The sequence below is a fragment of the Saimiri boliviensis genome, chromosome 1 (genome assembly GCF_048565385.1).
Source record: "Saimiri boliviensis isolate mSaiBol1 chromosome 1, mSaiBol1.pri, whole genome shotgun sequence".
NCBI classification, from domain to species: Eukaryota; Metazoa; Chordata; class Mammalia; order Primates; family Cebidae; genus Saimiri; species Saimiri boliviensis.
In genome coordinates, this window is record NC_133449.1 from 91211822 (window position 1) to 91236414 (window position 24593).

The window sequence follows — 24593 nt, forward strand, 5'->3', positions numbered from 1 at the left end:
AATTGACAAATAAATCATTTTCGAGAGAACTAGGAATCAATAATGTACGATGAGACCTTGATACGTCCCTCTTGAATAATTGACTAGGCTTCTTTTTGGACCATTTACAGTACTATGTTTAGCATTCCATTTAGTGCGAATTCCCTCAAGTGTGGGCTTCTTATCAGATCTGTTGACCAAGTGGTAGATGGAAAATTACAAATATGCACAGATTGTTTCTTTAGTATACAAATAGCACAATGAAGCTGAAACTCAGTAACTACCCTTCATCTGGCCCCAGCGACAGCAAGGTGCTCATCAGCGCAGACAGTCTCGTCCACAAAAGCACTCGAAGTTCCCTGATGTGCCTCTGATAGGGAGAGAGCAGCACCACCCCCCCATGTCTTTCGAGCAAACCTCTCAGCAGCAGGACAGCTGCAATTCCAAGAAACAGGCATCCTCATCTTTTCTCCTAAGCACCTCAAGGAAGTGCCAGCCAACACCTCTGTCTTTTGGACAAAAAGAAATCCATCCTCTGACTTGCTCCAGGGTCACCAGGAGGGGAAAAAGGAATACTCATGAGACAGGGAAGAAGAGAACGTGTTTGGACAGTTGTGGGGGAGGGGAGAGCCTTTGCTTAGGAGAAAGCCTGAGAGATCATCAGGTTGGGAGATGAGCCCCAGTGCAGGCCCCAGCAGGAAAGATGGGAACAGTTACTCCAGCAGTGTTTCCTGGTGGGACTCTGAGGACTTGATAGGATATGGTGGGGGAGAGAAAGAAGAAAAGAGGGGAACAGAGAGAGGGCAGGGGAGTGGAGGGTAAGGAAGGGGAGGGCAGAGGAAAAACAGGAGGAAAAACAGAAGAAAAGGGGGCACTAAAGAAAAGGGAGTTCCACAATTTTTGGAAGAAAGGATTATAAAAAAGATACTCAGATGTAAACTCTTTGGGACCCCTCCCAAACCAGGTCCTTCCTCGGGGTCCCAGCCTGACTTTGGGGACCAAGGCAGCCTTAAGTAGAAGGAGATGGTCAGTCAGCCACCCACAGTACAGACCCACGGTGGAGAAAGGGCTGGGCTGAAGGTGGTGCTGGGGACAGCATGTCTTCAGAGGTAGGCTTCTTGGCTCCTAAACAGAAACAAGAAAGTGCTAGGAAGTGCTCTTCCTCCCACCATTGGATATTGATGGGACCCATGAGATTGTCCACCACCCTGGAGGCCTCTTGGCATGGAATTGATGCACAAAGACTCCACAGACACCACAGAAACTGGCCAGCCATACAGAGGAGTGACTGGTCACCACCAGTCTTTTGCACTTGAGGCCCCGCCCACCTTTGGGAAGCCAGAATGATCCCTTTGGCAATTTGTCCCAGTGACATTTCAGGGACCTTTACTGATACCCTTGGTCTGACCCTTAATCTGGCTGTAAGAGCAGCCAGAAAATGACCAACAAATGTTATTTCCAATTGTAATGGCCATTATTACCATGCCATGCATTCTAATTCGTATTCTAAGAAAATTTAAGGCTTAAGAACAGCAACAGTGGTGACACCTCACCTTTACTAAACCTAACCGTCCAGCTGGCACGTCTCTCGGTGCTTTTCCTGCATGGACTCCCTTGGCCCACACAGATGAGGACGCTGCAGTCTAGAGGTCAGACTGCCAAGCCCTTTGACTTGCCCAGGGATACACAGCAAGGATGTGTGCAGAGGCAGACGTGAACGCAGGCATTTGGGCTCCAGAGCTCCATGCATACCCACAGCCCTACGCAGCCTCCCCAGCTCTGCTGCTCCGTCCTGCCCTTCAGCCTGGTGTGTGGAAGCATCACCACCATGCCACTACACTCCTGAGCCTATGCCAAGCAACAAACCAGTACTGCTCCTGGGTTCCTGCCCTTTCACACAAGTGGGCAGGCTCGATAGACGGTGTGGTCCTGACCTGTGAGAACACCCAAGACCTAGAAAACAACTGGAAGATATATTCTAGAACAGAGATCCAAGCAGTGCATGAGAATCTAGAAACGCATGGCGAGAGCAATGCCAAGGGTCACTCAACCATGGGTGGAGCAGTGAGGCCCCCAGGACAGCCTTGTGGGTGGGGGAAGTATGAGGAAGCATGATAGACCAGGCCCCGCCATGAGGGCTTCTCTGCAGTCTCCCACAGATGAGAAAGGAGCAGGCAGTCCGGCCATCCCCTACAGACAGACAGACCAACGGTGAGGGCGACCAGTCTTCCATGAGCAAAGAGCCAACAGCAGGAAGGAACACAGTGCAGGAATGAGACAGCAGCAGGCTCATAGGGTCACGGGGAGCAGGGCTGTGGGATCTCGAGCCTGGCATGAAGTCCGCCCTAAAGGGGGCTGAGTGGGCCTGTAACCACCGAGCAGTATTTTAATACAATCACCGGGGCCGTGGGCACAGACGAACGGGGGAGACTGTGATCAGGCAGGACCCAGTCAGGACACGGCTCTGTCTCAAAAGCAGCAGAAAGGCAGGAGTGAACTGCCCCTTTCAAGGGAAAAAAAGGACCAGACCTGGGGACACAGATGTAGCTAGTGAGGGAAGACTCAAAGATGACTCCAGGCCCTGAAAGAGGGCCCTTAGCACTCCACTTCTCCAGAGCTTCTCCAGAGGGCCCTTCCTGACACGGAGCCCGGAGTTTCTTCTGCCACACCTGGTAGAGCCCAGGAGCTGGGTGTGAGCCCGCTGCCCTGAGAGCTGCACTGAACGCCTCATCACACAGGGCACAACGTCCACACCGCCCCAGCACCCCAGCTCTGGCAAGAAAGCTTGCTGAGCGAGTGAGGCCTACTCCCACCACGCCTTCTACCCCCTGCCCGTCTCTTGGTTCTTAACCCCTGATCAGTGTTCTGCTGTGGCTCAGGCTCCAGCCTGGCACCTGACTGATGCAGAGAGGTGTGAGATGGCCCCGTGCCAGGCATGCATCACCAGCTGCAGGTGGGCCTGGGAGTGGTCCAGCCTGGATCCAGTACAGCAGCATAAGGACTTGGGGAATGCATGTCACGCTTCTTGCCCTGCTGATGGTTTCAGCTCAAAATAAATCCCAAAGGCTGGGTTTCTCATGTTTGCTATTTCGTTTTAAAAATCAAACAAAGCAATTTTCCAAACACTGCTTGCAAGCATAAAATGCTGCCCTGCTCCTCATATTCACCCCTTTTGACCTCTGCCCTCATACAAACCCTGAGCACATGCACAGCTGGGCGCCAGCCTTCAGACACACAGGAAACCAGGGCTGAAAGGGCAAACCTGGAGACACCGTGGTGAAAGCTAGGTCTGTTTGTTCTATGACCTGAGGCAGCTTTGTGTGTGTGTGTGTGTGTGTGTGTGTGTGTTTTAGATACCTTTCATTATCATGTAAATTTTCTATTTCCCCAGTTTTATTGAGGTATAATAGACAAAAGTTGTATATATTTAAGGGATACAAATGATAATTTGATACATATATACATTCCAGTTAGCATAGTTACCTTTGTGGTGCCATGAAAATTCTTAAAATCTATTCTTTGAGCAAATTTCAAGTATATAATCCAGTATCATTAACTATGGTCACCATGCTGCACATTAGAACTACAGAATTCATTCACCTTATAACTGAAAGTGTTGCCCTCTGACCAATACCTCCTCTTCCCACACCTCCAGCCCCTCGAAACCATCTTTCTATTCTCTGCTTCTATGAAGCCAATGTTTTTAGATTCCAGATATGAGTGAGATCACACAGTATTTGCCTTTCTGTGTCTGTGTCTTGTTTAATTTCACATAATGTCCTCTAGGCTCATCCATCCTGTCACAAACGGCAGGATTTCCTTTTTTAAAAACTAATATTCCACCGTGTGTGTGTGTGTGTGTGTGTGTGTGTGTGTGTGTGTGTGTACAGCATAAATTGCCTGGTTTTGTTTTGGTTTTTTTGAGACAGAGCATCACTCTGTTGCCCAGGTGGAGTGCAGTGGTGCGATCACAGCTCACTACAGCCTCGACCTCCTGGGCTTAAGAAATCCTCACACCTCAGCCTCCTAAGTGTCTAAGACTACAGGCATGCATCACCACATCCTGCTAATTCTTTTTTTTTTTTTTTTTTTTTAGAGATGGGGTCTAACTATGCTGCCCAGGCTGGTCTCAAGCTCCTGGGCTCAAGTGATCCTCCTGTCTTGGCCTCCTAAATTCTGAAATTATAGGCATGAGCCACTGCACCCAGCCCACTGCAATTTCTTTATCCATTCATCTGTTGATGGATATCTGGGCTGCTTTCAGCTCTTGGCTCTCAGAATAATGCTGCAATGAATGTGAATGCACATCTCTCTGAGGTTCTGATTTCACTTCAACTTAAAACAGCTTTTATCCAAACGGTCCTCCAAGCCTCACTTTCACAATGCTTACTTAAAGACTTCCTTTAAATTAACTCACTTTTTATTTAAATTTGTTTCTAAAAGAAATTCGGTGCAACTGCCACAGTTTTTCTATATATACCACTTGACATATTGGAAGGGACAATTAAAATAAATGGAAACATTAATATACCACATGTTTCCCAGGGTCCTCCTGAGGTTACCTGGTGGCCATCATGGCAGGCCCCCCACACTGGGTTCCCTGAGCTTAGGGACACCACCAGGAATACCAGCACCGCAGTGGCACTTTCTCCTCCTGCATCTCTGGTGTCAAATCACACTCCAGCAGTCGGGATGCCAGCCCCGAGCCCCCTGGCACTCCACTACCACCCACATGCTGTATCTGTCAACATGACAATTGTCACCCTGAAAGCCAACATCCTTGTCAATTCCTCAACCTGACAGAAATTTCCCACTTAAGTTTAGAGAGTGAAAGTGTCTGGCAATGACAGCCACCTTTCCCCACATTTACTGACGAGCTTACAGCATTTCCTTAACTCAGCAACAATCCTCGATGCCTTGGCAGGTGAAGCCAGAGAACACCAGCGATCAGAAAATAAACTCTGGCCTGACAGCCCACACTCCGTTCAGCTGACCTCGCCAGTGACTCTAGGATGGCGGGCTCCGAGGAGCAGCCCGGCAAAATGTTCTGCCCCCAGAGAGCCCAGAGAGGTTTCTGATGGCATGGCTAGAGTCCTCCTCCCACAGCCACTGCTGGCTCTAGCCAAGTGCCTCGTTGTCCCTGGGGAACCAAGGCAGCAGCCCTCCCTCACTCTCCTCACTCTCGGCCACTGTGCCTGCGAGCTGGGTGCCTGTGTGGGTGTGAGGGCCAGGGAAGAACTCACGGGATATACATTTGATTCCATGTCTGCAGAGCTAACCCCACAGGGTGCTTTAGGGGGTCCTATTAAAATCAGAGGAAGCACAATTTGGAGTAGAATATAACATGCATGGGAATTTTAAGAAAAACACAAGACCATAAATAAACACCTATTCCTGGGAAGAACACCTGTGGAAGGGAAGTGGGTGGGGAGGCGGGACAGCGGGCAAAGAACTGGGAACGCACAGCTCGTCCAGTCACAAAGGCATGAGAGTCCTCCCAGGAGGGCTGGACCATGGGAAGCACTCCCTTGCTGCTCTCCAAGGGTTGGGGACTCCACTCGGTAGGTGGCTCGAGGTGGGGCCCAGGGAACAGGCCAGGGGCTGCAGCAAAAGCTCTAGGTATGGCCAGGTGCGGTGGCTCACACTTGTAACCCCAGCACTTTGGGAGGCCAAAGGGGGCGGATCATAAGGTCTGGAGATCGAGACCATCCTGGGCAACATGGTGAAACCCCATCGCTACTAAACATATAAAAATTAGCTGGGCATGGTGGCGCATGCCTGTAGTCCCAGCTACTCGGGTGGCTGAGGCAGGAGAATCACTTGAACCAGAGAGTCAGAGGTTTCAGTGAGCGGAGATCGCGCCACTGCACTCCAGCCTGACGACAAAGTGAGACTGTTTCAACAAACAAAACAAACAACAACAAAAAAGCTCTAGGCACATACCTGAGACCCTCCCAGGAGACTAGAGACTCAAGGACCCCTGGAAGAGGACTGGGCAGGCTGGAATGATGGCTACAAGCCAGAGGAGGTTTCCTTGAGACTTCTGAGTGTAGAAAGGGCCCTGCCGCCCATAGAGCTCACAGCGGGCAGGAGAAAGGCACAGCTGACAGTAGACTGGGCACAGCTGGGGGTCCCATGGGTGAAAGGAGGCAAAACACTGGCCTTGCTGAGCTGGACACAACCTTCACTCTGACCTCCTTTTTTTCCTTTTTTTTTTTTAAATGAATGACAGGTTCTTATATTGCCCAGGTTGGCCTTGAATGAATAACCCCCATCTCCTCAAGTGCCAGGACAACTGGCCTGAGCCACTGTGGCTCCCTCATCCTGACCTCCTTCTCCAACCAGTACCCCTTCCCATTGATATTGTCAGAAGACTTGTTCCTTGGGGTCTAGAAAATGAGTATTTTGCTTTCTCCTAGGAGATGCTGGCTTTGAGTCCTAACTCTTTGTCAAGACACACTGTTATCGCCAGGTATCATTGCTCTTGCTGGGATCTTCACCTTAAATCCACATCCGATTTCATGATAGAGAAAGGTACAGGGGGTTGAAGCTTCAGCCTGTACCTGTGAAGAATTGGTCAGCCTGGGGACTGGTGGTCTCTGCAGCTATGGGCTCAGCTCTGTGCTGGGCCTGGTCACTGGGGAAGGCAGGCATGTGCCCAGGGGCTGCAGAGCTCTCAAGCCTCTCCTATGAGCTTGACGTGGTGGGGCAGGCAGTCTGTGAGTGAGGCTCTGAGCCCCACTCATCACTGAGCAAGTTGGAAGAAGAGGGAATGCACACAGCCCACAAGGGAAGAGTGAGGAAGGGTGATTAAAAACAGCCTGAGGAAATAAAAACGAAGCCAGAAATGAAAGGGAGACAAAAGAGAGGAATCTGCAGAAACCTGGGCTTGGGGGTGTGGCTGCATCTTTCCACCTAGATGAAGTTGACTAAAATGGGATCACCAAGGGTGGGTCCCAGCATACCACTGATCCCTTTAATACAGCTGATATAAACAGCTCACACTAACCAGAGGCCCCACAACAGGGGTCTGGTTGTCAGGCTGCTTCAGGGGTGTTCAGTTCATGGAAGCCCCAGATGGGAGGTGGGGATCGTGAAAGCAAGGGCTTCTCAGCCCATGAAATTGTTTACGGCAGTGATAGCACCAAGTGAAAAACCGATACCCTTGGGGCCAGACTGTGTAGGTATTGATAGTCAAAGACAGCACATTGATTAGTTTGGAGATGCAGAAGAGATGTTACCTTTAACATCAATCACATTGCACAGACTGGCTATTAACCACATGTAGAGTACATAGGCCTTTTGCAGAAGGGAAAAAAATTGTATTTCCCATAAATTTAAAAAGCAAGAAATTGCCGAAGCCTGGGAAAAACAGAAAAAGAACATGAGTATGTAAAGGCATCATAAGCAGATTTATGATTCACAAAGAACCAGCGAAAGAAAGGGTCCATGGCTGGATGCAGCCGATCTCAAAACCAGAGAGAGAGAAGTCCAACCACGTGTGTCAACCACATGCAACCACGTGCATCAAGCGACCACATGCACCAACCATGTGCATGAACGCAGCCTTCAGAAAAGAAGCAACAGTGATGGTGCCAGAGGGGACAGTGGCCAGAGGGGAAGGGGGCCTCCCAGGACTAAGTGGAAAGCCTTCTGTGGACCAGGCCTCTTCTCCCCAGCCTTCTCACGTAAGTTATGTGGGCACGGTTTCAGTATGTCATGGGTCACTACCTCTGATCCATAAACCACTCTGTCTCTTTAAAGCAGCTATATTTGAAACAAACAGCCTCCGTCTGCCTAAAAACAGAAACCTGAACAAGTTAAGCCCCAGTGGTGCTGCCCTTTGGATGCAGACCCCCGTCCACACAACTCCAGATGTCAAACTACCAAGCAATACACATCGGTCTTTGGCAAACAGGTGATTGAAAAGCTCAAAATCTGCAAGTTTTCAACTCCATTGTTCAATGGGCTGCTGACCCGCAGTAGGTGCCCTTCCGCACTGTGAGGCTCAACCACAGAATCTGACATGGGTCACCTCATTTGGTATGTTGGGGACAACAACTTTAAATCCAGGAAAACTCCTATGACTGTACACAGGTCAAAGCTTAGTTTGTCAAACCAAGACAGCAGATACACTCCCAATTCCGTAAAAACCACATTTTTAAAATTAATTTTTAAAAACCCAGGTTTCTAGCATTGGAATATTTCCCCCTGCTGTAGTCTACAACACAAATTCAGCCACAGAAGGCACAAGAGGCCTGCTGCTCAGGATACAGGAGGGTTGTCTTTTTATTAGGAGTGTGACTCTGAGAGTGTCCACCTTTCATACTGCACATGTTTAGACTACAAACTTGGTCCAGACAATGACTGCTAGTGACAAAATTAGCCCACGGGCATCACGAGCTTAGTGAAAAAAAGGTTAGTCTCACTGGCTATCTTTGTTAAGGCAACATTAATTTAGCACAATCTACGTTCTTGATGTTCCACACGCATTATCTCACGCAAACACATCTGGTTTTAATTACCTTTGGCTGTGCTTGGGAAGAGAAAATAGGATGCAATTTTTAAGTTATGCAGATTTGGAATATGATTATAAAGAGTTAAGAAATCCAGTGGCTTATCCGTAAAACAGTAAAGATGTGGATAAATTTAGATAAATCAAATAAGCGGCATGGTTAAATCCACAGGCACCACTCACGACTCCACATCCTCTGCTATCACCAGGCTGTGGTCCCCTGTCTTCATGTCTCTTATCACTGCATGTCAACAGATACCTATTGGCTCTTTGTTTACAGTGCCCTCTGAATGGTCAGGTCCCGAAAGGCCTGGAACATTTTTGGTTTTGTGACCAATGTACATGCCAGTGCCTAACACAGGGTTTGCAACAGGGTGGGCAGTCAACAGAGACGTGTGGGCTGAATTAATGATTAACATCACTCGTTCTGGGCCAGACTTCAAGAGCAGCACTCACACAGGGCCATGGTGACAGCTCCACAGCACCAGCACCTGGGCCACCATTCACTGTGTGTTCCCTACAGCTGCAGTCTTCAGGTAGGGTGTGCAGACCCAGGGGAAGAGTGACCCGCTTCCTCGCTGCAGACGAAGGGGAAGACTAGAGACACCCACAGCAGTGGGCCGCCCAGGGGCTGCCCTGACCCATCTCCAAAAGAACCAGTTCACTACAATACATGAAGTCCAGAATATTACTCAAAATTTGCTTGCCACCTTGCTAGCAAATGGTATACCAAGCTAGTTTTGAAAGCAGCCTTCAAGTCCCAGCAACAACAGCAACTGTCCATTCTTTTAAACTCCCAAGCCTTTGTTTTTCCCACATGGAAAACTGAAGCCCCATTGCTTTCTCCCTACATATTTTTTAATAAATTTCTATCTAAGAAATAAACGTACATGTCCACCATTGCATTTATGGGGCGAAGGCACTCCACACAGGCAAGATCTCCAGACCACCTGGCCCGAGGTTTAGCCAGCCCAGCCCCTGCAGTACTTTCCTCAGCCCACATGGGTGAGCACTCCACGTGGTTAGGAATCACCTGAAGGATTCCTTGACCCTTCAAATCAAACAGCAACACTGGCAGGCAAAGCTTGGAGGATTAACCGATTAGTCTTTGAACGCAAAAACAACGGATGATCAGGACGCATGGTGTCTGATGAGATTATTTAACCTGCAAACATTTACCGAAATGTACCTAAGCTTCCCTCACCTTTCTTCTTTCTCTCCAGTATCTCTGGGTTCATCCTAGAGCAACAATGGAATGCAACAACAAATTCATACAACACCCATGAATGTGTCTCAGATCCTAAATGATAAATCCAAAGAATTCTCACCTAAAGTGGTGTGCTTTGATGGCCAACAAAAATCAGAAGACGCTTCAGAGAACGCTCTGGACACTTCTGACCTCCATGGTTCTAGCCACAGCAGCAAGTTCTCCTGTCTCCTGAGCACACGGCACTTCCAGAACAGCCTCTGCTCAAGAACCAGCAACCGGCAGATGCCTTCTCTGAAAGGTGCTGCCCACAACACCAAGCTGCTCTCAGAAAGCCTTCAGCTGTGGGATGAATCTGCCTCACCATCTTCATTCCCCACCACAAAGTCAGAAAGATCCAGGAAACAGAAGTGCAAAGTCTTCATTCAGCAAATCCAGACGATGGAAGAAACTAAAAGAGATGAGAAAACTGCAAACTCATAAGCCCCAAATCACACCGAGGCCACTTTCCTCATTAGAAATTCCTGCCAGATAAACAGAATAAAAAGACAGACATATTTTCCTCTGCAGCATATCTGGTCACCTAAATGGAAAAAAATTACATTTCATTATTAATAGAGACCGATGCAATTCCTGTCCCTGGAGCCCCCCAGTGCCCACTGTAGTGCCTGGTACACAGCAGATACTTAAATATGTGTGCAGTGAAGCCAGAAGGAGAAAAGCATCAACATCCCATTCCTTGAACCAGGGTAAAGACAGCTCCCTGCGAACTCCCCAATTCTCTGGTAAGGCCTCCTCTTGCTATCAGTGAGCCCGGCTCCAGCACATTTACAGGTGCCCCAGAGCAAACATGCTTCTAAATTCTCTCACCCCTCCTCCTGACCCATTTCCTGTGGTGAATCCTAATTCATTTAAACTCACATAAATTCATGTGAGCCTTATGCACACATTCCATTACGTGGAACTGCAAATACCATCATATCTTCACGTTTGTATCAGTTAACAATGTAAATATGTGCTACCCAAGAGAGCAGCGACTCCTCTGGGTCCTCCTTCAGGTCTCCCAAAGGAGAGCTGTGGCTCTAAATTCCCTTCAAGGATGTGCAGAATCATCAAGGGCCAGGGGAGCCTAAAAAAGGCAGAACCCAAATCGTGCTGCAACTTTATACACTTTTTCATTCCAACTTCACTCAATGGGAAAAGGGAGACCCACATTACGGGGTGCTTGCATGATCTGCAAACCATTCACTGTTGCCAACACCTTCAGCTTGACACCCTGTTCTCTTAAAGTTAATTAAAATTCCAATAGGATACCCATCAAGCATGCATTTCACATTCATCAAATCTGAAGATCTCCCAGGCAAGGCAAATCTGATAAAAATTGACCTTGGCCTCTTCAAGGGTTGCTATCAACAGCATTTTCCTCAGCAAATGCCTGCTGATGTGTTTTTTTAAATGCACCTCAAAAATATCATGTTAACTGTAAAAGATAGAGATTAAATACAGATTGAACTGAAATGCACGCTAGAAACAACTACAAAACTGAGCCCCGAATTTGTCATGCTCCAGCAAGCAGGCAGGCTCTCAAAAGCCAGGAGGAAGAAACAATTGAATAGAATTCTGCTCAGTTCAATCACACCAAGCAGCCTGATTCTAGGCAGCTGTAGACAAGCTATTGTGTCCTACGGATAACAGAGGTGGGCTCGTTTTCAGGACAGCCTGCCAACTGGCTGGATCAGCAACTGAGCAGGATTATTCTCCCCTGCTGTTTTTTTAAAGCAGATTATGGCTTAGACATTTTTTCCCTTTTAATGAAGTTTGTAAAAATCAGGAACACTACCTCTGATAACAAAGATAAACTTGAAACAAATTTAAAAAGGAAACCAACAGACTCAAGCAAGTACTCAGCACAGAGGTCCAGTAATGCTTGACAATCCAGTTTCCACAGCATAGGCTGACTGAATCTAGAAGCAAAGCATGGTATCAGACTCACAACATACATACCCCCATGCACATCCACATCCACACACGTGCACACACACATACGCACATACACCCTTAATTTAGAATACGAAATACCACAAATCCACCAGCAGCAAGGCAGGCACTCTGAGGTGTGCCTCATGCATGATAAGAGACTCCAAGGTTTTCCTATTAAAATAGGCCCGAAACGACAGCCAATCATGTGTGCCAGGCACTGCACTGTGAGTACTTATCCCATTTATCCAAAGAAGCAGATAGCATCCCTAATTCACTGATAAAAAGGCTCAGGAAAGCTAGCCCATTTGCCCAGGGCTCACAGTGAGGAAGTGGGAAGCCAGAATTGAAACCACATTCAGGCAAGGTGTGGTGGCTCATGCCTGTAATCCCAGCACTTTGGGAAGCTAAGGAGGGCAGATCACGAGGTCGAGAGATCGAGACCATCCCGGCCAACATGATGAAACCCCGTCTCTACTAAAAATACAAAAATTAACTGGGCATGGTGGAGCATGCCTGTAGCCCCAGCTACTTGGGAGGCTGAGGCAGAAGAATCACTTGAACCTGGAAGCTACAGGTTGCAGTGAGCCAAGATCGCACCACTGCTCTCCAAACTGATGACAGAGCAAGACTCCACCTCAAAAAAAAACCCAAAAATACTTTTAGTGGGATTCCCACTACCCCTTCCCCTCTTTCCACATGCCCTGGGGGAGGTGGCAGGCCATCGCCTCAGGAGGGAAGGCAGTCCTGTGTGCCGGCTTCAGACACCAGCCTAAAAGGCAACACTGTCCCCAGAGGTATGAAGGAAGCATGGGGTTGGGGCTGGGTCACCGTTTGCTCACTGACTTGGAGACCAAGTACAAGGGGAAGAAACCCTACTGTGTCCAGGGTGTTGTCATGGGGCTGTGACACCTGAAGCCACGGCCTCTGTTTGAAACCTAGTGGGTGGGGCTGAGAGTGAAGCCAACACAGAAGCAGGGCAGAAGGCAAGAACAAGTATGGATCAGTCACTTACATATTAATAGAGCTGCCTATCACCTGCGGCCAAAGCCACAACACATTTGATGCTGTTTCCTGCGGGCCACACCGCTCTGCACACTCTGGGTTTACAAGACAACAGCCTTGCACAGAAGAGCATCTGTAGCCATGGGTGCAGTGAATGCAAGGGGTGGCTGGCTGTTGCTTATGTTTAGAACCTTGCTACTAACGAGCTGAGCCTGTGGTAGAATAAGAGGACTCCTAACCAAGGCCAAAGTTAATCTTCCAAGAAACACCCTTATTAACTGAGTGTCGCTCAGCAAGAAAAGTATGGAGCCTTGATTTCTCTACCTATATAACTAGCGACCTCACCAAGTTCCAGTAAGGACCAGATGAACTAAACTTTAACACCGCTCAACCCTTAGCCCACAGCAAAGGCTTCAGCCACGCCTGGTGCCCAGTGAATGCTCAATGAATGATAATTTAGATTATTTACTCTCTGGCTACAAACTGCTATTTCTACTTCTGAAAAGGACTTCACTGTGACTCAGCTGTCACATCAACCACTTGTCTGCTCTCTTGTGAGCTGTCTGGTTTTTTGTGAGGCTCCCAAGTGTTAGTCTATTCCTCTGGAGTCTTTATTACATTCAAGACCAAACCACAACAACACCCCAACCATCCAGCCAAACTGGACTGAAGGGCAGAGGAACAGAATCCTAACTCAGTCACTTCCTAGCTCTCTGACTTGCCCAAGTTTCAGTCTCTCTGGGCCTCAAAACAATAATTATGCCAGCCACTTGGCAGGATTATTGTGAACTTTCCATAAGGTGATAAACGTCAAAGTGCCCAGCATGCTGCAGGCACTCAGTAAACGCTCAACAGAAAATCTCGGGTATAAGCAGTTCAACTGTCAAGAACCGAAGAACACTGTAACTAGCTTCCAGATATCACAGACACCCTGCATCCTGGCCTCCACTAGCTGACCAGCTGGACTAAACAACACAGCTGAAGTCACCCACACCCACCAGGGACTATATCCCGGCAAGGCTGGGCCAGCCCCTCCTGCCTGGGGAGGCCTGTGCTTGTCAGGGATCTGTTGTCCTTATTCCCAACTATTTTAATGCAAGTGGTAGTCATAATACTAAATATGCATCATACTTCAATAGCCTGTAACCAGGGAAGAAGTTTGAGTGGAAAAAAAAAAAATCTTGCCCCTTGGAAAATCAAGATGACCATGTAGGAAAGACTCAACCAAGGGATATTGCTTCAAAAGGGTCAAATCAGGTGTAAACAAGAACGTCGACATTAGTGGGGCAGGCCTATTTAAAATCTAGAAGATGCTCTACTCAAAATTCTTTGAAAGTCTGAGTCTTCACTCCATTTGAAAGAAACAAGTAGAAATTCATAAAAGGTGACTGGTTTCAGCTAAAAAGACAATTTGGAACTCAAAGAAAGGTCCTCAGCCCTGTACCCCCCAAAATGGTGAAAGAATCATATATGTGTGTGCTTATAAAATAAAATATTTAACATATATAATTTTAAGATTCTCCAACTTAAAATATTTTTCCATTATTAAGTCCCAGTCACAATGTCAAAGAGACACAGAAGAGATTTTCAAACAGATCCAATGTGAACATATACCACTGTACCTCAAAATACAAAACACAGATACACTAATTAGGCTCTAATGTCTACTTTTATGTCATCAAAGGCACTGCCTAAGCTTTCTAGAGTTATTTAATTTGTGACAATGTCCTTCCTTGTAACCCTCACAGAAGTCTGGATTAACACCAGCCAGTGCCCACAAGTACCTTCTGAGAGCAAGAGCAGACAGCTTACATCCACTGCCCCTAATACCAGCTCCGTCAAGAAAGCCCAAGGCAGTCTTGTTCACCTATAATAGCGCCTAGTGCAATCCAGGCGAACTGCAGACCATGTCCTGTATAAGCCCAAATATAAGTCAAGGATTTAAAATTTTTTCCAAAAAAATTGGTATTGTCTTATATTTGAGTCCTTATTAAATCACATTAAAAAGCATGCTTTGAATTACTCAATGTGGAACCACAAAACCCTTTCAGCAAGATTCTCACTGCACTGAATCAATTTGATTGATGCTAGCTTGGGATATTACAGGGATTTTCTTGCAAAATTGTGAAAACAAAACAATAAACAAACAATTTAGCCTGAAAAATTTAGCATACATTCGCAATTGCAAGGGTTGGATAATACCATTAAAATAGGACTTTTTAAAGGTCACTTTCAGAAGTAACACATATGAACACACTTTTTAAGAAGCAACACACATACAATATTTGCCAACAGGCAAATAAAAAGACCAACAGTCCTGATCTTAGGCTATGGGTACTCATCACTGGGTATAAGATTTTCAGGGGCAGCATCCTTAACTGACTCCAAAAAAGTGCTTTATCTCAAATGGCTCAGGTGAAAGCAGAGCTGAGAGGTTCTGCTCATCAGGTCAGGGGACTCCAAGTACTTGACTCACCCAAACTGATGAAAAACACACAAATAAAGAGTTAGGGAAAACACTGTTTCATTCCCTGCTGGTGATACCAAATAGAAATTAAAACATTTTTTTTAAAAATAATGCTGTTGGCCGGGCGCGGTGGCTCAAGCCTGTAATCCCAGCACTTCGGGAGGCCGAGGCGGGTGGATCACAAGGTTAAGAGATCGAGACCATCCTGGTCAACATGGTGAAACCCCGTCTCTACTAAAAATACTAAAAATTAGCTGGGCATGGTGGCGGGTGCCTGTAATCCCAGCTACTCAGGAGGCTGAGGCAGGAGAATTGCCTGAATCCAGGAGGCGGAGGTTGCGGTGAGCCGAGATCGCGCCATTGCACTCCAGCCTGGGCAACAAGAGCGAAACTCCGTCTCAAAAAAAAAATAAATAAATAAAAAATAATAATGCTGTCACAATGTCTAACTGTAACAAAATTAATAAAACAAACAAGCTACACATATACTTACCTACATACCTAAAGGGTATACATATCCTAATTGGCCCAAAAGAAGATGTGAGGAGCTTCTAATTGGGAAATGACACGACTATAATATTTATGGTTACCTGCTATTATGGCATATATGGTATTAGTTAAATAAATGCCCCTCTATTAAATAACATGCAGCAAAATCCACCATTCAAGTTTGCTGGGAGGAGTCAAGCAATTCCAATGGACAGTAAAGTACCAAAAGTAATTTTCAGCTGAGATCTTTGTCAGTCAAGTGTATAGGGTTGCTCAATGCCTGATACTCTATTACAATCCTTCCCCACCCTGGAACCATGTGCTGGACCTAATGCTATTATCCCAGCAAGGTAGTATAGCAGTAGTTTAGTGTTAATACAGCATACAGGACTCCTGGCTATTAGTTAAATAAGTACTCATCTGGTAAACAAGATGCAGCAACATCCAGAAAGTATAAAAAGTCATGAACATGACTGCACCCATAGAGGAAGTCAGCAAAGGGTCTCAAAATCTGGTGTGTAAAACATCAATTTCCTGCTACTACTAAGTGTCACTACTGAAAGTTCCAAGCTTCAACCCCTTTGACAAGTGCTAAAAGGTACTACAAATGTCACAGAATTCCCAGAGTGGCATCAAAGCTTTAGCCTGTCACATTTCAGAGGTTACCTCCTAACCTCCTGGTAAAACACAAGTCCCCTAAGATAAACTGGGAGGACATCTGTAAACAAATGGCCATTAGAATGTCCCAGCCTTTTACTAGAAGCAGGGTTCCAAATATCATACAATTATTAGAACAGAAGAAGGTAACCCGCTTACTCTGCAAATAAAGATATTTAATTATAATACCTTAAATCAAAAACAGCAAGGCCAGGAAGAAAAAGTTTGAAAATTTTTAACGCAAGCATTTAGCTGGATTTAATCACAATTAAAACTAAAGAAAAAAAAAATTCCCCTTCAGCAGTAACCCCAACTGACCCAGGGTGACTATCCTTAACTGTCCATTCTTCTTGATCCATGGGGGGGAAAGCCCATTGCAGCAAAACATGGCATTTAACTCAAACTCAGCATCCAAGGGTTTAAGTTTCTAACCGTAACCTTAGAGTTTTGCAGACTGCCTAATCCAGGTGCTAGAATTTCCCCAGCATTTCAGGATCATATATAGTGGAAGGACTAGGCACCACCAACCCCCTAAAAGCTGTGTTTCTAAAGCAAATGATTATTCCAACAGATAGACGACATATTTTGTAACATTTAAGTGCTTCTCTCCATTTAGACGACATATTTTGTAACATTTAAGTGCTTCTCTCCATTTAAAGAAATAAACAAAACCCGGATCCTTTTTTTCTAACTTAAACCAGCATCCCATGGGCTACCCTCTTCCCTGGTAAGTTCCTAAGGTGTCGAGAGTGTGTTATGACAGGCTGCAAGAAGCTTTTGAAACCAAATCACTGAAGCCGTCCAGACAGTCTTTCGCCTAAAACAGAAGCAGTTAAAGCCCTACAATGAGGCTGTACCAGAAAGAATAATAAAAATAAGTAACGACCCACGTGAGAACACAATCCTGCCTGGAAGCCCAGGAGAAGACCTTGGCTTCTGGGCAGACGCTGCCAAGTCCGAAACGGGCTGGGTCAAAAGGCTCCTGGGGTCTCCAGGTTAACTCCTTCCAGACCACTATAAGGAGTTTGTGATCAGCCTTCTTCCAAACCCCAGTCCCACTCTGCCTTCTGCCCGCCCCTCCTTAGCCAGACCCACAGGCAGGAGGCCCGCGGGCTTCGAAGTGCAGACATCAGAGTCCTGTCAGAAACGTGAAGCCTAACTTTTCTCCAGGCAGGTCCAGGGTGTGCAGAGTGAGCGTCTGGGGATCCAGAGGAAACCCCCCTCCACCCGATTTCTAGAGAGATGCAAGGGCGATGCTAAGACTAAGAGGCAGGGTACCAGGTCCGGCCAAGGAGTAGAGGGCGAGCGGAGGGACAGGAAGGCGTGCCCACCCTGCAGGAGGATGGGACACACATGAACTAGCGGCGAGGTGCCCTAGGACCAGATGCCGCCACAGAGCAAGCGACGTTGCTCGTAGAGCGGAGTGTCTCAACGCGGAGCCACCCCTGGTCTCCTCCGCACCTCATGGTTGCCCCCCACGCCCAAGCGCTCACTCACACACTCCCATGCGCCGTGACCACTTCCGCGGAGACAGATACCCACCTTTGCCACCGGCACGCTCCTGCTGGTCACCAGCTCCCGCAGACTGCCGGTGGCGCTGCCCGCGGCTGCGGAGAGGAAAACAGGAGAACCTGGGGCGCTGCCTGCCGCGCCGCCCGCGCCTCCCCCGCCGCCCGCGAGCGTAGGGGCCGCACTCTGGCCGAGGACGGGACGCGCGGGCGGGCTACCGCCGGGGCTTGTGCCCGCGCGGGGCCGCTGACGGATGCCGTCCAGCAGGCGCACCAGGAGGATGTTGGCCGGCAGCTCGTCCACGCCGCAGCCCACCAGGATGCGGCACTCGGGGCAGCGCAGCTCGTGGCGCGAGCACACGATGCTCTCCAGGCAGCGGCGGCAGAAAGTGTGCTGGCACGGCAGCACCTTGGCCGTGGTGTCCAGGCGCTCCAGGCACACGGAGCACTCCAGCAGGTCCAGCAGCGACGACTCGTCCATGTCCTCGCCCGCCCCCGCGGCCGTGGCTGCCGCCTGCCGCCGCCGCCGCTCGCCTGGCCTGTCCTCGTCGCCCTCGCTCTGAGCAGCAGCGGCGGCCGCCTTGGACGCGCACAGCCAGGAGGCTCCGAGCAGCATGGGGGAGGCGCCGGCAGCTGTCTCGGGCGGCTGCCTAGGTCCTGGGGCCGGCGTGGATCCCGCCACCCGCAGCCGGCATCAGGACCGGGGAGCCGGGCTCTGCCGTGACTTCTTCACCCCGGCAGGTGGCCCGAGGCTAGGGCTGTGGCGGTGCGAAGTGGCGCGCCCACCGGCCTGCTTGGCGGGGACCCGAGTTCCGCGCGCGGTAAGCCAACTCCCGGCGAGCCGAGCCCGCCCAGTCCTGAGCGCAGCGTCTGCTACACCTGTCCCGCCGCGCGCCAGCCTCGCGCCGGGGGCAGGGGGTGCTGCCGGGCACGAAGCTCAGCTGGCTCTGTGCTGCAAGCTGCGGCTCGCGGCTGGGAGACCCGCGGCAGGAAGTGCGAGCAGCGGCCGGCCAGGTCCCCGGGGAGGCCGGGGCGCTGCGTGCGCGCTCCCCCGCGCAGCTGGCGAGCCGCACAGCCCCCGAGGCACCTCCATGCGCCCCTGGCTTGCTCGCGAGTCGCTGTCCTCCCTAGGGTTCAGCAGGTCCCTTCCTCTTCCTCGGCCGCGAGCACGTGCGCGGGGGTGCGCGCGGAGGTCTCAGTCACTGCAGGGCGCAGGGAAGGACGCGCCGCGCCCGCGGGACCTCCCTTCGCCTGGGCGCACGCCGGCGATTGGCCTTTTCCCCTAGGACATCGTCAGGGCTCCGGGGAACCCCTCCTGCGCAGGCTTGGCCCTGCCTCCTCCAGGCGCCGGAGTCTTTTTCGGCTTTTCGTAAGCCTCTGAGAGGAACGCTTCCTGCCAAGGCTGTTGCGAAGGAAAGTTTGGGCGGCGTTATCCCGACTGCCTTCCTCACCAGCGCCGGCGAGCTGCTTGGGAACACCGCCGACGCCCGGGCATCCTCCCCGACGACTCCCCAGAGCGCTCCCAGTTCAGACTCCTTTCCGAGCGGCGCGCAGAAGTGACAGCCCCGGAGCTTCGTTCGGGTGTGGGTGTGAGGATGGCCCGCAAGGCAGGAGCGGGAGGCGCTCAGGTAGAATGGGGTAGCCCGGGGCCGCGTCGACTCCTCCCGGCGGCAACCTTGGCTCTCCGGAGTCGCGGGTCGGAGGCAGGCGCCGCTGACCGCCGACCAGCACCCTGGCGCGGGATGCCCGGCTCCGCGCCGCACCCTCAGCGGCGCAGTGCGAGGGGCTCCAGCTCCCGCTGCGGCGCAGTCGCGTGAACCCCGCTCCGATTTTTTCCTCCTGGGGCGCAGAGGACGGGTAATTCGCGCTCTCCTTCCCGACGCCCCGGCTTCTGGGAGCGTCAGAGCAACGGAAGTACGTACAGGAGGACCGGGAGCAGCAGGGAAGTTTGGCGGTGGGCTGGGGTCGGCGGCGAATATTCCCTGCCGTGCGCTGCCCCCTCGTGGCCACTTTGCGTTCCCGCCGGGAAGGGCTGGATTCCCGTCCAGGACTCAGCACAAACCAGGACTGGCTGCAGGGCTAACGTCAGAAGAGACGTGGAGGGCTCGCCTACCGGCCAGGCTGTCCTTGTTGTTTGTGAAGTTGTATGATCTTTTTATTATTATTCAGGAAAAAAGTAGTACTTGTTGAGGCTTAAAGGCCAAGAGCCTGCTATGTAAATCCTCTAAACAGCTCTGCGAGAGAATTATTTTATTTGTATTTACTTACATCGTTTTAGACATGATCTCGTTCTGTCACCCAGGCTAGAGTATAGGCTGCGATCACGGCTCACTGCAGCCTTGAACTCTTAGGCTCAAGCCATCGTCCCACCTCAGCCTCCTGAAGAGTTGGAACTACAGGCGTGCCACCACACCTGGCTAATTTTTTAAATTTGAATTCTTTGTAGAGACGGAGCCTCCTTATATTACCTAGGCTAGTCTCAAATTCCTGAGCTCAAACTATCCTCCAACCTCGTCTTCACAAAGTGCTGGGAGTACAGGCGTCAGCCACCGTGCCCAGCCTGTGATAATTATTTTAAACTCATTTTACAAATGAGGAAAGTGATACCCATACTTGTAAAGCCATTGGGGCTGAATTTTCATTTTTGTATCCCCAGAACCTAACACATAAAGTTTACATGCCATTAGAATGTAAGTTCCCTGTAAGCTACAGATCTTTTCCACTGTAATATCCTTAGTGCCTAGGTGCTCAATAAATATTTGTAGAATGAATGAAAGGATATCTCTCTCTCATCACCTACTGGTGATTTGAGTGCAGATCTTAGTATCACAATTCCACATATTCTGGGCTTATATCAGGATGCTAGTCCTGGAAACTTTGCCCCTGAAAGCAGCAGGTGGCTTTCCTAACCCAGATATCTCTCAGCAGTGTGGATTTCCATCTGTACGATTTATATCAGCGCTAACAACAGGGTGAGATGGGAGGCATCCCAGAGCTGCCTGGCTTCCCTCGAGGGCTGAAGGGCGGGCATGCACCTCACTGTGCATGGAAGCATATTAACATGAGCCACCTTTCACTCTTACCCTTGCTCAGGAACAAGGGGGATTTTTGAGAGGACCCAGGATGCTTGATCCAAGAGCAGATGGTAGACACAGGATGCAAGGGGGGCATAAAGAGGGGACCCATCTGGCACTGGGAGGGCATGCCCTGGTGCTTCTGGTTGCAAGCAACAGAAACCAACTCCCGGTAGATTTTAAAGGGAGCAGAATATACACCAAGAATAAGAGGCATCCTGTAGAATCCCAGGCTAAGAGCTGGACCAGATTAACACAGATAGAGCCCGTAGTGTGTCTTGCTGTCCGTGTCTCTAGTTGTTGACTCAACCCCTCCCTCTCTTGCACCAGCTGCCTCTGCTTCCCAACCCACATGACAGAAAACGTGGTCAAAGCTCCATGAGCCTTTCTTCCAACAGCATCAGCCACTTCTAGAAGTTCCAAAACTCTATCACTAGCATGGACCAGTGGTCCCTCTTTGGACCCGTGTGCCTTGGCCACAGGAGCAGGATCATATGAAATCTGGCAGTACCCTGTGCAGTCACACAGTAGAAATGAGAGTTTCCAGAAGTTTGCTGTACCGGGCAGTCAGAACAACAGATGCCCATACTAGAAGCTCACCACGACATCTCTGCCCTCAACATATCTTTATCTTGCACAAGCTAAGCCAGACAAGAGCAAGATAGGGCCACTGAAGCCCAGCTTTCCCAGGTTTCTTCTACCTCCACTTTACCCCTTTTGCCCCTGCCATAACCAGCACCCACAGGACACACAGACTGTCTACCCAGATGTTCACAGTGACTGGGCAGGGCATGAAATTAATGAAGCAGGGTGAACCCAAGGCATTAGGGCCTGGTGGGGACTGCAGCAAGCTTCATCTGCACCTTTCAGAGGAAGTGGCTGCTGCCCAGATCCAGTCCTGGAGGAATGATGACCAAATGTTGCCAGATCTTCGTACCTTTCAAGAGAAGTTGGAAGTGCTGCTTTTTACATGACATCTCCTGATGTTCAATAGTTGGCAACTGATTCAATTCTCAAAAACCACCATATTAGCCAAACAAAATACATGTGTGGTCAAATTGGCCCACAGACCATCAGTTTGAAATTTCTGGTTGAAGTAGCCAAGTATACTATGCTACAGTGGGAGGAAATTTAAGGGTGCGAACTAAATAGTTGAAGTATTACAAATGCAGTCTTAAGTTATTTGGTTAAATTTGCCCATATTCAATAAGCCAATTATATAAGTAAGTAATTGAGACGACTTGGCTTTACAGCCTTTCCTAAAAAGATCTGGGGATTTCAGTTGACCACAAGCATCATATGAGCCAACATGAATCATCTATGTAGTATGACTGACTAGAGAAGTAATGAAATCTTCAGATGCCTTCATGAAAGTGAAGGCGGGGGTCAGGGTTTGGAAAAAAATAATCCCATTGTACCTCAGACTTGTCAGACCTCATTTGTGAGATTACTTCCAATTCTGGGTACCGAAAATTAATGACAGTGTTGTAAGGGATCTGGAAGCCTGGTCCATGAGTTTCAGATGAAGGAACAGCGGGCGTCTGTCCAAAAAAAAAAAAAAAAAGCTCAGAGGAAACAGGGCTGGACGGCTGTATGTCAGGTTTTTGGCTGCCCAAAATTTGAACTCCACTTTAGATTTGGAAGATGCTCCACGTGGTGATAGTCAGATAATTCTAATCCCCACCCCACTCTGCTAAGGTGTGGGAATGTGACTCAGGCTTAGCCAATCAAAAGTTGCCCCACCCCACCACGCTCTGAGAGGTAGAGGGATGAGGGCAGAGGAAACATCCAAAGTTCAGCTGCTGTGGGGCAGATAGCCGGCAGCAGCAGTGCCTGCAGCCTGTTGCTCACCTGTTGGGCAGAGTGGCCTGTAGCATGTCGGAGTGGGGGTGCGCGTTGGCCAGCTCCAGATGTGACTGCCTGCTGAGCCTGGGCTGTAGCCTTGACTGCTTTCCTGGCCTTGCTGTTGATCCTGTGGATTTCTCAATTTCATTTCCTTAGTTCCATTTTTGTGAAATCAACCCAGAGCCAATCTTTGTTGTTTGCAATTGGGAATCCAAATTGATACACGTTATTTACAGTCAACGAAGCCCCTCTGCATGAGACAATCGTTACTGCACTGAACAGCAGCTGCAGCTGCAGAACCCCGGAAGATCTCTACCAGGCATCACACGCAGGAGTTCGAGGAAGGTTTAGTCCGGCAACCCTAAATGTGCTCATCTGGGGCAAGAAGAAATCGGAACAGGGAGACACAAGATTGGAAGTTACTGGTTAAAAACTAACACAGCATAACAAGAAAGCAAATGCACTTAATGCCACTGAACCAGACACGTTAAAGTGGCTAAAACAGTGAGTTTTATATTACGTATTGTACCACAATTTTAAAAATAAAACTGCAGGCCGGGTGTGGTGGCTCATGCTTGTAATCCCAGCACTTTGGGAGGCTGAAGTGGGTAGATCACTTGAAGTCAGGAGTTCGAGACCAGCCTGGCCAACATGGTGAAACCCTGTCTCTACTAAAACTAAAAAAAATTAGGCCAAGCACGGTGGCTCAAGCCTATAATCCCAGGACTTTGGGAGACCGAGGCGGGTGGTGTTCGAGACCAGCCTGACTAACATGGTGAAACCTCATCTCTACTAAAATACAAAAATTTGCTGGGCTTGGTGGTGGGTGCCTGTAACCTCAGCTACTTGGGAGGCTGAGGCAGAAGAATCACTTAAACCTATGAGGTGGAGGTTACAATGAGCTGAGATCATGCCATTGCGCTCCAGGCTGGGCAACAAGAGCAAAACTCCATCTCAAAAAATAATAATAATAACTGGACATGGTGGCACACGCCTGTAATTTCAGCTACTCAGGAGACTGAGGCGTGAGAATCACTTAGACCCAGGAGGTGGAAGCTGCAGTGAGCTGAGATTGTGCCACTACACTCCAGCCTGGGGGACAGAGCTAGACTGTCTCAAATAAATAAATAAATAAATAAATCTGAAACGTAAAATAACAGGAGTAGAGAGTCCGGTTCTAAGAACCTTGGTGTCAGTTATATCCATAGGAGTTCATTCAACAACCTATAAATTGAGCACCTACTATGTACCAGCAAGGTCCTAGCCCTTCCCTTGAAACACTGGCATTCTAGAAGGGCAGGAAGGAGCTGTCCAAAACGAGGCAGCCGTGAGTGAGAACTGGCAGCCAGCCACAAGTGCCACCACACTCTCCATCCTGGTGAACTCGTTCATCCTCCAGCCCTATGAGGCAAGTATCAATGTAGTACCTCCATTTCCCAGGTGAGGAAATCGAGGCAGAGAGAGGATATGTAACCAGCCCAATGTCACATTGCTACTGAGTAGAATAGTCAGGACTTGCATCCAAAGTGGGGGGGCTTGAGTCTACGTTTTACATCCACCCAATCCTGGAGCTCATGAATAAGACCAGAGCTAAAAATACAGACTTGAAATCATCCGCATATAGGCAGTGGGAAGACCCAGGGGAGCAAATGCTTTCATCTATGGAGAAGAGAGAAAGGCATGCTTGGGACAGAGCCCCAGCGAGCACCGTTCTTAAAGAGAAGGAAGGAAGAAAAAGCGACAGTGAGGAAGACTGAAGTGGGATGACACAGGGCTTGGGAAAGAGCAAGAGAGGGTGGTGAGAGCTCAGGGCACCTGTCTAGTTAGCACCCAGAGGGAGACAGACATGAGGGTGTCACTAACTCTGAGC

General features: G+C 49.1%; 1 protein-coding gene across 1 annotated transcript in view; it reads right to left on the bottom strand.

Moving 5' to 3' along the window:
* SH3RF3 (SH3 domain containing ring finger 3) overlaps positions 1-19528 on the bottom strand; it is a 360128-nt gene extending 340600 nt beyond the window's left edge. The window contains exon 1 of the mRNA XM_010333743.3: positions 17839-19528. Coding sequence (XP_010332045.2) covers positions 17839-18420 — 582 coding nt within the window. The 5' untranslated portion in view covers positions 18421-19528. The remainder of the gene's footprint in view (positions 1-17838) is intronic.
* Between the last annotated feature and the right edge of the window lie 5065 nt (positions 19529-24593).